We start from the raw sequence: 12409 nt of genomic DNA on the forward strand, positions 1-12409 counted from the left end.
ATGGTTCAAATACTGCAACACTTCCTCTTCTGTATGAGTTCTGTTTAATACAGTTTCTTCCAGTATCCTCATAAACTGTGTCCCCTTCACTATACTGGGGCATTAGGACCCACATGAGCCACAGGGTGAGCGCCCCCTGCTGCTCCCACTGATACCTCTTCCACTTTAACAGTCGTTAGGGAGGCCATGTTATGGATGTCCAGGGTGAAATTCGGCCAAGTCTTAACTCTGCTTTTATGAAGAGTGTCATGGGATCTTTAATGACCACAAGTAGTGAGGACTTTTCTCATGTGTAGGGGGTTTCCTCTGACATATCAGCGTCACTGGGCACCATACTCAGGAACTTGTTTGGAAATCCTAACCCAGGAGGGAGAAAGCCACTAAGATTAGAAACCTGCTTTCCCTTAGAGGACCCTGTCCTGACCAGGCCCAACTATGCTTAGCTTCTGGGATCTGTGGTGGTCAGGTTACAGGCATCACTGCCGCATTGTACATAAAGGAGGGCCAGTGTCATAAAGCGATTTTAACCCGGGACACATACCGAATGGCCATCATCACAATATATGAAGGCATGTGGCTGCCGAGGGCGTCTGCACTGCGCTGCAGCTGAGCAGCCCTTCAAAGGGGAAGCGCGTCCCCGGGCTGCGCGTGCTCGTGCGCTCGCCCCCGCCGCCCAGTGACTCAGTGCTGCTCTCGGGGTTTTTTTTTTTCGCTCTCGCAGCGGCAGCTCGGCACCGCCATCACCGGAATTCCCCAGCAAAAATGTCCAAGCAGGAGCAGATCCTAATCCTCGATCCACCAAACGATCTCAAATTCAAAGGTAAGGACCCATCGTCGTGGCGGGGCGGGGGAGCCGGGTTTCGCAGCCGCCCCGGAGTACCCAAATCGGGGGATAATTTCGCTCCCCCCCCCCCTCCGGTTACTCGGGGTAAACTGCCCGCCGCCATTTTGAGGAAGGGAGTCGGAGTTGGTGGGCCGCGGCGGATCCGCGGTCTCCCGTGAGCCGCGCAGCCGGCAGGCGAGAAGGCTCTCGCCGCAGCGCAGCTGGCTGAGCTGCGCCCGTCGCCACGTCGGCTTCCCTTGGCAAGCACGCCCGGCCGGAGTGTGATTGTAGCCGCGGTGACAGGGGTCGGGGTGTCGGTGGTGTGGATGTGTCAGGCCCGGGCGTTGCAGGTGAGCTCCGGCAGCGATGGACTGAGCCGCCGGTGTGTGATTTTTGTGTTGTCTGTATTATTATTTTTTTTGCTACGTGGACTAGCGACGCGACAGACGGCTTGAGAGAAAGAGCAGGGATTTTTGTGCCCGAAACAGCTTTGAATCGTGGTGGCGGCGACACTCCTTTGCAGGAATAAGACTCAATCTAAGGAGATTGCATTTCACGGTTTTAGTGCGATTTATTTTGGAAGCGGTGCGGAGCATTGCGTTCCTGGGTGTTGAATGAATCCAACTTGTGCCTTTGCAATCGCAGGCAAAGCTTTAGAAAGCGGCAAGCGGAGATATTGATATTGTTTCGGACACTTTGCTCCAGATTCGCCTGGTCTTCCTTGTCTTTGTAAGTGAAAGTCGCTTATCAGTGAGAAGCAGGGGACGAGAAATGGCAAAGACGATGACATCCACGTGCCAGAAAAAAAGTAAACATTTCTGCAGTGTGATACGCGGATGTAATGGACAAAGGTGGAAACTGCCCTGAATCTGATCTCACGAACAGGGAATCACGGTTGTGAAATCTGTGCATTAATCTAAACAGTGAGCCGATAAACTGCATGGCTGCCGTTGTGCAGGAATTTTCGGAGGAGCGTTTTTCAACAATGAATGCACAAGGACATATGACAAGTCGGGAAGGAAACGAGGCCTCTCCGCAACTTTATCTGGCACGGGTGCTGGGTGATCGATCCCCCTTCACCCAAGGAGGATGGAATCTGAGGCGAGAACACGTTGTAATGTTTCTAATCGAAACCAGAATGTTGTGAAAGAGAGTTTAAAAGGTGCACATAGTCAAAGTGAAGTTACTGCACTGCTTCCTTGGATCGAAATCATCCCCAGCTCTGCAGAGCAGGTAAATTCAAGCTGGATTCGACTTCCTTATTCTGGACGGCGACCAGCTAGAGACTGTGAGACTGTTGCCTGTGATGGCATGTGTCTTCTGAAGAATATCCCGGACATTGTAAAACTCCGAGGTCAGGAGACCTTCCTGGCTACCCCACCTTCATGATAACTCTGTTGTTGTTTTTTTCAAGGAAGTTGTTTGGTTTAGGGAGCGTGAATGGGATTTTTCACCCATTCATTTCCCATCCAGGATTGAGGCAGAGCCAGAGCCAAGCCCAGCAATCAGTGAGCCCAAGGCAGGGTACGTCCTGGATGGGACGTCAGTCAGCACAGGGCACACAAACGCGCACACACACGCACTCACTCACACCAGGGTCAGTTTTCCTATAAGCCAGTTAATTTAACAGTGTGTCTTTGGACGATGGGAGGAAGCCTACGCCACCATGGGGAGAACAGACAAGCTCCACACTGATGGCCCTCTGGCCCCAGCCCTGCGGAGCAACAATACTGACCCCTGAACCACCACGCCGCCCAGCGTAATTACCATGGTATTATTACACAGAATTGGGCCAGCAAGTGCTCCGTTGAATATTAGATGGGAGGCCCTTCTGCATGTAAGAGGAGTTGCAGGGCAAGTGGAGGAGTTGTGGTGATTTGCCTTATTCAGGATGATAGCTTACCACCTTGTTACACTAGCTAGCACATGAAGTCTTCTTCTGACAGCAGAGCTTGACATCAGATGCTGTCTCAGATTCTCTGACTTTTAGGAGATGTGAACAACCTGATGTTGCTTGCATTTTTGAGGTAATTGCTCCTTTTTTGTTTCCAAGACAGGCTTCTAGCTCTGGGGCACTCTGATACATCTCTGCAGTGCCCCAATAAGGGAAACAAGGCTTTTGTTGGGTGGTGTGGCCAGTGTAGCTCTCCTTGCCCCTGCCTGGGTTCGAGCACCTGCGACTCCACTCTCTAGACAGCGGGTACTTGCGCCTAGCTTAAAGACCAGGTCTCTGCCTCTAGCTGTCAGTCCAGCTTCCAGAGGGGGTGAAGTCGAACTTGCGTCAGTGCACCGAGCCCTGTCACAGTAGCAGTAACCGTGTTACACGGTATTTCGATGCAGTTCAGATTTAATGGGGCTGTAGGCTCTGGTACAGACTGAACTGAAGGAACAGGATATGCAGGCTGTATATTTAACTTTGAATGTCTGTCTAAAATTACGTAGTTTAAAGCAAGAAACATGAGACATCCAGCACCTGGTATTGACTAACGCAAGAGCTTACTGTAAAACCTGAAATGCGTCAAGTGGCGTGGTGGTGGGAGTCTCGCGTCTGTTTTTCTTGTTGAAGACCTCTTGCCCCTGTGAACATCTGCATCTCCTTGGAATTGGACGCAGAATGTTGGATCACGCTTTGTCAGACGCCAGGGTGTGTGTCACATACTTTTTTTGAATGGCCTGCCTGCAACTTAACACAAAGGGACAGCCAAGGTGCTTTTGGCAAGCTCTGGTAGCAGATCGCTAGGTGCACCTGCTATGATGGGCGACTGCACACACCGAATTCATTCAGGACGCGTGTAATCACCTGGTGCTGCTGGCTAGGATAGACTCCGTCTCCCCTGCGACGCTCTGTTGGATAAAGTGGGCAGACAATGGAGGGGTGGTTTCACTTGGATTGGCGTAGGACTACTGTCACTTACATCCTGTGCTCAGTTATATCACTGTCAGTTGTATATAGAACGCATTGTTGTTGCTCACACTTATTTAATACTCTGTACTTGATGTTTTTTATTATCTTTCTTTTTTGTGATGGCCGGACAAGAGTGGAGTTTGTTTGCCAGATGTGCTTGACTCTGAGAGTGAATGGCATAGGACTGTCGGTGAACTGATCGGGAGGCCAAAGGAATTGGTCCGGGTTTGACACTGCTGCTGTTCATGGCCCCAGAGCTGAGATTTTCTGCTGTGCTACTTGGTGCAAGAAGTTATGTGACATAACTTGGTGTGGCCGTGCCTGCCTCACGGGTCCCAGTCGGATTTTGCTGAGATTTACTTACATTTAGAGCGGACCAATGCTTACCTATTTAAAGTTAGTTATACTCGGCTAAGCATTTCATTCATTTACTATTTGCATAATTAAAGGTATGTAATATGCCCATCAATTTTCTAATTGCATCTTCCAGTGAAGGGCGGTGGAAGAGCTGGAGCCTATCCCAGCGAGCAAGGGGTGCAAGGCAGGGTACACCCAGGGAGGGATGCGAGACCATCGCGGTGCACACACAGACACACACACTCACCAGGGCCAGCCATTAACCTACCAGTAAGTCTTTGGACTGTGGGAGGAAACCCACGTGAACACAGGGAGAGCATGCAAACTCCACACAGACAGCACCCCAGGGCTGGATTTGAACCCGGGGCTGCAGCGCTGCCAGGCAGCAATGCTGACCACTGCTGCTCTGGTCTGCCTGTATGTCACGCGGATGAGTTTCTTTTTAAAGTTATACTGGTCCTCCTGTGTCCTGCGCTCGTTGGCTGCTGGGATAGGATCTGGCTCCCCCACAGCCCTGAGTCGGGAAACGCAGTTAGAAGATGGATGGGTGTAATATGTAAGATTTTTTTTTTCGAAAAGGATCTTGTATTTAATACAACGGATGAAAGGATGATTACGAATTAATTACTGTGGCGGAGTATTCTGCTAACGGGGCGTTTTCTCAATTGAAATTTTTTTTCCCCTCCAACTGTCTCCCTTTAATGGTCCCATATGGTTACATATCAGTCTGTTTACGCAACATGAGATATGGTCTACCTGATAAGTTAAATGTACTTTGTTGCTTCTCTTTGAATTCTGATTTTATTGACCTTATTAGTCACAGGGTTCAAATCTTAAGTGTGACACTGCAGTTGCCCACTGAGCAGGGTGCTTCGCTCTGACTGCTATTAAAGTGTACACATGGAAGTTGCTTTAAATACAAGTTTCAGCTAAATAAATGAATAATTAATAACAGTCCTTAGTCAAAGGTAGGAGCCCTGTGAAAACCATAGTTTTTTTTAGATAATTCACATCTGTTTATACAAGTAAAACTAGTAGACATCTTAATTTTCATGGAATATGCACAGAACTATTCAATACATTTCACATCTTATAAATGCAATTCCAAAAACAATATTGAAGATTAGTGCCTTGTGCTGATCACCACTTCAGCGTATCGCAGCAGGTCTGGGTGTAGTGTGTTTGACTTGGAGCTGAGCACCAATGTCCCAGCTTGAGCTTAAGGAAAGTGTTGACAGAGCACAGGTAGCATCTGTGCTGGGAAAGCTTGCCCACACGCAGAAACACTTTGCTTGTTGGGGATCACAGACCTGCGTCTTTTATTTTCGGCCGTCCATTTTTAAGAGCATACAGTTCTGCGGCAGAAGATCTGTTGTGGTGGAACCTGACACAAATGTTAGTGTACCTCCGTCACCATGCAGAGACTCCCACTGGATAGTATTTAGCGTGATCAATCACAAGGTTTTGTCACCAGTATCACTGAATGAACTTCGTTTTCCAAACTTAAGATTCCTTTTTAGTCTTGTAAACAACAAAAGAGATAATTCCAGTTTCCTGAATTTCGAATGAAAATTTCCTTGCAGTTTTGTTTGTTTTTGGAGTTAGTTTGTCTTGTCTGTGCATTGTCTGTAATGGGTATAGCTGGTATTCTTCCTGAACTCTTGGATGGAGCTAGATGCTAGTGTTACCCTCAGTCAGGATACAGATGGGTTCTTTCAGAGTTGTCTTATTCCGCTGTTCATAGACATGCAGGGCTGGCTTTGGACTACATTCAGTTTATTCATGTGCCAAGGTGAGTTTAGGAGTGCAAGAGAGCTATTTTTAAGACTCTAACCTGTGGTCCCATTTGCTTAATAGATCAAACACAAACTGGAAAATCCTGTGTTCAACTTTCTCATGTTTTAAACTGTTAGACTTTAAGCTAATCTAGGCAGATTTGCTACTACAGTTTTTCATGTTAATACTGAGTGTTTGGCCATGTGTATAACGAATATAATGAACAAGAGTAACAGTGTTTAGTCCTTCTGGAAACAATTTAGTGAGCATTTTAATTTTAATGAAACTTAAAGTATTTGCTATTTTTTGTTGTACACATTTTATCAGAACTAATACATACATATTATATGTCAACAGCTAATTTAGCTGGAGGTAGCTGGTACACCAGAGAATATGAAGGGTTGTGTACCTTTCTCGTGATCAGAGCAATTATACATGTTTACCCCTGAGCTGGTTTCAGAGCTCCATGGTCTTCATGGTGGAAACTTTGCTTGAATTTCTCTACCTGGCTGAGGGACCCGACAGTGACTGGGGTGTTCATACCGAACCCTTGAGAAAAGTGATTATTGCACCCAGACAGAGGCCGTTCAGCTTATTGGCCCATTACTGCATTTTGTACACCTCAATTAATTTAGGCTTGTCACAGCAAGGGGCTAACATGTTTTCTATTTTACTTTCATATTATTTTTATTTCTGTAAATGTGTAGTGTACGTCCTGATTATACCACATTAATTTCAGCATCCAAGTGTCATGACTGCAAGCTTTGAAGCAGCACCTTGTGAAACCTGTGCCCGAGTCTGAATACTTTACGAGGCACCGAATGCGCATAGGACAGTTCTCCACCCTTTTGAATTCTGGGATGGGATCAGACCCTGCGGCCCTTCTGAGGTCTAAGCCAATTTGTTCTGATACGCGTGTCAGGTTGGTTCATGTGACCCGTTCCGTCTCTTTGGAAGTAGACGTTGCCAGTTGTTGCTGTAAGAAACCCACCCAGCTCAGAAGGGCCTGTTGCCCGTTTTTCGCGTCTCGGCACACGCTCCGCGTTCCCTGGCCCCGCCCGCCAAGGAGAGGAAGGAAAGCGCCGCTGGTCACCACACGCGCCAGAGACCCCGCTGGGCCACAGGGGAACTGGGGCACCCCACCCACCAGCACCTGCTCTGGAGGACCTGGAAGAGCCCTGGCCAGCTAATTCCACTCCTGGTCCCAGTCTCAGACACGAGAACCTGGATCGTACAGCTCGGCGTTGGCTTGGGAGATCAAGTTGAAGCACTTGGGAGTCCCGTACAACCATTTAAGTACAATGCCAGCGTGTAAATGTCTTAAATGAAATCGGGAAACCCCAAGTGGCTCCATGAAGCCTTGTTTAGTACAGGCAACAACAAGAAGGGCCATGTCCCGGATGGCTTTCATGGAGGATGGGGAAGTGTTCTCAGCAGTACGTGATGCACAGACTTGTTTCTGCAGATTGCTTTACAACCAGTTAACAATTCCTATTTGATTAAAGTTTTGAAATGCTCTGCTACTGAATGACGAAAGGCTGGAAAGACACAAGTTATTGATCTTTGGTGTTGATCGCTGTGTTGCATGCTGTTTTCATCATCATCATCTATTACAATTACAGCATAAATTAAAGTTTGGAATTGGGCTTATTGTATACTCCTAGAATTGTAACCTGTGTTTCACTTGATCTTGTCCAAAAGTAAATCAACAAGATCTAGAAGGTAAATCTGTTGCAGATAATGCTTCAATGCGTATGGTGCATTTGAATTTTCTTCTTTACCAGAGAAGACCTACACTGCAGTAAAGCATCCTTGAATTTTCTAAACCAATTCTACCTTAACGATTCAGAAGGCTGGACTATAGAAGGCTGCCAAGGGCCAGTCATTGAGAAACACTGCTGTAGATGTCTTTTTTTTCCCCTTCTTCTCTGAAACCATTGCTTAGCACGTTAGGATTGTTAGTTCCATGCCGTAGTGCACCAGAGAGAGTTTTCAGGTTTCTTCAGGATAACGCTTCAGTCTTAGAAGGCTGGTCAGGCCCTCGGGGGAGAAAAATAAACTGAACCGCAGCTGGAGTGCCTTCCTTTGAGCAGCATGAGACAGCGGATGAAAATTGCTGTTCTGTTGGAGATCGTTCACGCCCTCCCAGGGTGGTGTGCTCAGTGACACTTGTCCTTTCTTGTGGCTAGGACTACAGGCACACACCCTGCTAAACATCCCAGGCCCCTGGGTGGAGAGTCCAGATAAGGGAGAAGATTGTTTGAGAATGTACGTACCCATGTCCGCTCTGAGCAGCTGCAGGACGCGTCTTAATTTCGTCTCTTTGTATGTGAATCAGACGAGGCAGTGATTTGGCTTAACTGTCTTGGAGAGAATGGACAAGAAAATTCCTAACTTCCAGATAAATCCCCAGGAGTGTGACTTGTCAAGCGCTGACCACGCGCTCTTTGTTGTAGACCATTTTGAGACCGTTTTGTACGTCTAAAAACCAAGGTGTTCCTTCTGGTCCAGCCGTTCTCAGAAGTCCTGCAAGAGAACTTCAGGAAGTCAGGAAGTAAATGCTGAAAGAGCAAGATAAATTACAGTATTCATTTTATCCACAATTTGTCTTCTTCTAGAGAGATATTTTTTTAGTGTGAGGCGGCATAGACTACATTTCTTTTGCAAAGTAATCTCTTACAATTTTTTTCCATTCCCTGCTGTGTCAACGTCACTGATCACACATCCTCCTCGGACTAACGTTCCTGATCAAGTGGTGATCGTTAGATGAGCGGTAAACGGCTGATGGTTATTATCCTGTAGGGTGGGAAGCCCGCATCAGAAAGATATAAGTCACATATTTAAAAACCAATTTAGTGAGTGAAAGTAACTTCATTTTGTTGTGAAATGTATGTAACCTGACCGTGTTGACCTGCCTGGCCATGGGAACAGCCGCTGGGCGGAATGCTCCCCCCTGCAGCTCTGCCAGCCTCAGCAGCCCAGACAGCAGACTTTCTTACCCCTTGTGTCAAGACTGAGTGAGGCAGGAAAGAGGCGAGAGAACTATCAGGAACAGTAATCAGAATATGGAGTGTTTGGAAGAGTGTTTTTACGACTTCACGGGTTGAGACCAAAGTAAAAGTTTCCACAGTGTTGTCCTGTTCTTCTGTCTGCTCTGCCACCATGTCTGAGTAACAGCCCCTGACTTGCCTGTCCAGTGTATTTAACTTGCTTAACATCTGTAATCTTTTGAAAATGCCTTTCCTTCCTCCACAAGAGCACCACAGTAAATGGACGATGGTTTTGCAGTTTATTTTTGTGTCTTATCTATTTTTTTTAATGACTTCATGCGACCCCTCCTGAACTTATTGGTCTCACAGTTAGTCACGAACAGTATTACTGCTACAGATAACAATATTGTGTCACGCACATTTCTCTTAGACTGGATGTGCTTAAAATCAGGGCACACTTAAACCACATCTCCTTTGTTTTGGAATTTTTTGCACTGCATTTCAGTTTTCTAGTCAGTTGTGTGGATTTCAGAACTGCGTGCGCGATTTTTATTTATGCATTCAGTATAACATTCTGTTACATTTACATCAGTGGGCCGCCTTGCAGCTGTGCAGCTCAAAAACTCAAGCACGCTCTGGCCACATGCAGTAAATTAGCTTGCCTTGATACTGACCAATAGTAGCTCACAGCTCTAGTGTGTTGCCAGTAGAAACAAGAAACAGCCAATGAAGCAGCGGAAAGATCGTTTCTGTGTATTTTAGTTCAGTCACAGCAGTACAAGCCGATGTGTGTGGCACGATGAAAGACAGAGAGGAAGATGTGTGCTTTTAAATACAGCATTTATAAGGCCAATTAGAAACATCCACATACTGTGGGTCTGCGGTGGCTGCTTTTGAGAAACCCTGGTCTGGTCAGATATAGATGTATGCAATGTTGTGATGTAGCCTAGATCAGGAAGTACTGGTTTTGAAGGTGGGTTGTCAGGACAGCTGCCACAGGGCAATGAGGCGAGAGACTTGTGACACTCCTCAGGAGCCCGAGGAGGAAGTGATTTGAACTGGCCATGGGACACATTGTACAGTATGGGCAAAGGCAGGGCTTGAAAGCGACACCTTTGCGTGTAGATCAGCTGCTTCCCTGCTGCTGTGTTCATCCACTTCACACAGTCTCCTCTGTGCCTACTAACAGCGGAGGTTGTACCTGCTGTTAAACTGACGCGAGGGGGCTGCCACATCAGAAGAATGATATTTCAGATTTGCTGTGTCCTGGCTGACTGAGCTCCTCTTTAAATTTGCATGATAGTCAGGGTTGCGGCTCGGTTTTGCCTGAGGTATTGGGTTGCTCGCTGTCTTTGTTTCCCTGAAAGATTCAGGATGTTTTATTCAGATAAGTGGGTTTTCTGTGATTGCTGTGCAGTGAAATGCGGTGCCATTGTGAGTTAGCTCTGTTTGATTTGTTGATCAGTAGTGTTGACTCAGTTCTTGCTCTTTTCGGTCCCTCAATATATTTATGGGTTGGGGGCAGGAAATTCATCTGTGCTGTTCATGTGCCCTGACCTTGGCGCAGCCTAAATGACTCCTCTGGGTATGTTTTTGTTAAAACACTTGGCATTTGTAAGCACAAAAGCAAACAAACCTCCCATAATAAAGAGGATCCAACACCTGTTTCAGTGGTAGCGAGCCAGTTTGTCTCTTGGCGAGCGCTCTGATATCTGCATCGGGGAGCTAGCTGAGAATTTCTTTTCAATCCGTTTTTATTCAGTTTAACATCAGACTGAGTGTGTTACAAATGGTTAAGTTCAGTGTTTGTGAAACAAGGAAGGAGTCATCAAAATATTTAGGCTGATGGTAAGCTTGTTCCCACTGCCTGACGCATTGTTGAACAATGTTGTCGGATATGGCCAAAATCACAGCGACTCCACAGTGACAAAGCTGTTTCTAAGAACAGGACGTGGGCTTGAGCAAACCATGAGCACCATGAAGGAAAATGGTAGTGCCTTCTTACTGGAAGAGCTTCAGATTTCAGTTGGTGAAGCAGAACATCTGCAAGCGATTTTGTTTGTGGTTATGAGAGTTCCTGTGTTGCTGTCAGAGATCTGGATCAGGGGAAGAAATGCTCTTGTGGTCTGTGGGCTAGAGGGGGCTGTGGTCAGGCTGGGTAGTGGACACTTTGCTTCATAACCCATGAAGTGTTCAACAGCAGGCGCTGAAATGAAGTGGCAACCGTCGGTCTTGACTAGCTTTACCTGTTGTGCGCTTGCTCAAGTGCTGACCTCATCGGTCTGACCAACCAGACAACCAGCTTTCACATAAAGCAGAAGGATGGGAGATTTCTGACACTTACTTGTTGCTTAGAGCCTTGGATAATTTTTTTTACCTCAGAAAATATAGCAGAGTAGATCTTAGTATGAACTAGTAATTTGAGTTTCAACCTTCTGAGGACTGTATGTTTAATTCAAAAACACTCGGCTCCTACAGACTATGTAATATAGAGTTTTTTTATTGAGAGTTTAGTACACAATGTCGTACTATTTTTTTTTTTAAGAAAGCTGGGAGGATTTTTTTTTTCTGAAAGTACTACAAGACATCTCAGACTGTTTTAATGGAATGTGACATTTCCTCAGGATTATTTTCTCACCAAATCACACAAAAATCTATTTTAAAGTTGGATCAGTTCATTTTGGTTTTAAATTAAAAACTGAAAACTCTTTTGGTCTAAAAAGCCACTTAATATCATTGTGACGACCTCACCCGGCTCTCGATGGGGGTGACCGCGTGGGAACGCGGAGCCTTTCGCGTTCAGATACAAGAGATCGAGCTTGTCATGCTGCTGATTTGAGGCTGTGAAAACGAGAAGCCCCGAAGAGGCAATCGAATAATGAATTGGTGTTTTTCTTCCCACACGAAAAGCACTTCACTTTGCTCAAAAGATTCTAAAAATTCAGCTTTAACATGGTATGAAATACTAATCCAGTGTACACCAGCAGCTGGTGATCTCTTACTGTGGGGAAACTGAGCTAAAAGAGGCTAAATATAGGAATGACTTAGGTGTTCACGTAGAGACGTCCACTACTGGGAACCTGGTCCTGAAGGCCCACACACCTGCTGGCGTTTTCCTTCCAGCTGCGCTTAATTGCCTAATTAAAGCCTTTATTGAACGCACGAGGTGCTTGATTGGAATATTACCAGGTTCTTTCTTTGGTCTCAGAAGTTTGGGATTGTATGTTGCGGGCTGAGGCAGCTAAATTGTTAAAACTCCCATCATGCCTACGATTTGAAAACAGTCCAACATTTTGAGTTGGTGCCATTATTAAATCCAGTACAGGTTCAGCTGTGTGACTGAGAGCCCAGCAGCAACAGCAGCCAGCAGGTGTGTAGGATTGGGAGTCACTGCACCGATTCCCCCTTGCACTTGTGGATCAGTGCCGTGACTTTTCCACAAGTACTGAGTGACCTCAGGAGCGTGACTGAATCGGTTTTGCCTTGTGGTGCTCTGGATCTGTGCTTTCTACGGTTTTCTTTCATGTCTTTATTTCGTATGAATACTTTTGAGTTTTG

General features: G+C 46.3%; 1 protein-coding gene across 1 annotated transcript in view; it reads left to right on the forward strand.

Annotated features, from left to right (window-relative positions):
* Positions 1-682: 682 nt before the first annotated feature.
* The window catches only part of vapal (VAMP (vesicle-associated membrane protein)-associated protein A, like), a 29145-nt gene continuing 17418 nt past the window's right edge, over positions 683-12409 (forward strand). Inside the window, exon 1 of the mRNA XM_006633868.3 lies at positions 683-820. Coding sequence (XP_006633931.1) covers positions 763-820 — 58 coding nt within the window. The 5' untranslated portion in view covers positions 683-762. The remainder of the gene's footprint in view (positions 821-12409) is intronic.

Source organism: Lepisosteus oculatus, chromosome 6 (assembly GCF_040954835.1).
Source record: "Lepisosteus oculatus isolate fLepOcu1 chromosome 6, fLepOcu1.hap2, whole genome shotgun sequence".
In the NCBI taxonomy this organism is placed as follows: Eukaryota; Metazoa; Chordata; class Actinopteri; order Semionotiformes; family Lepisosteidae; genus Lepisosteus; species Lepisosteus oculatus.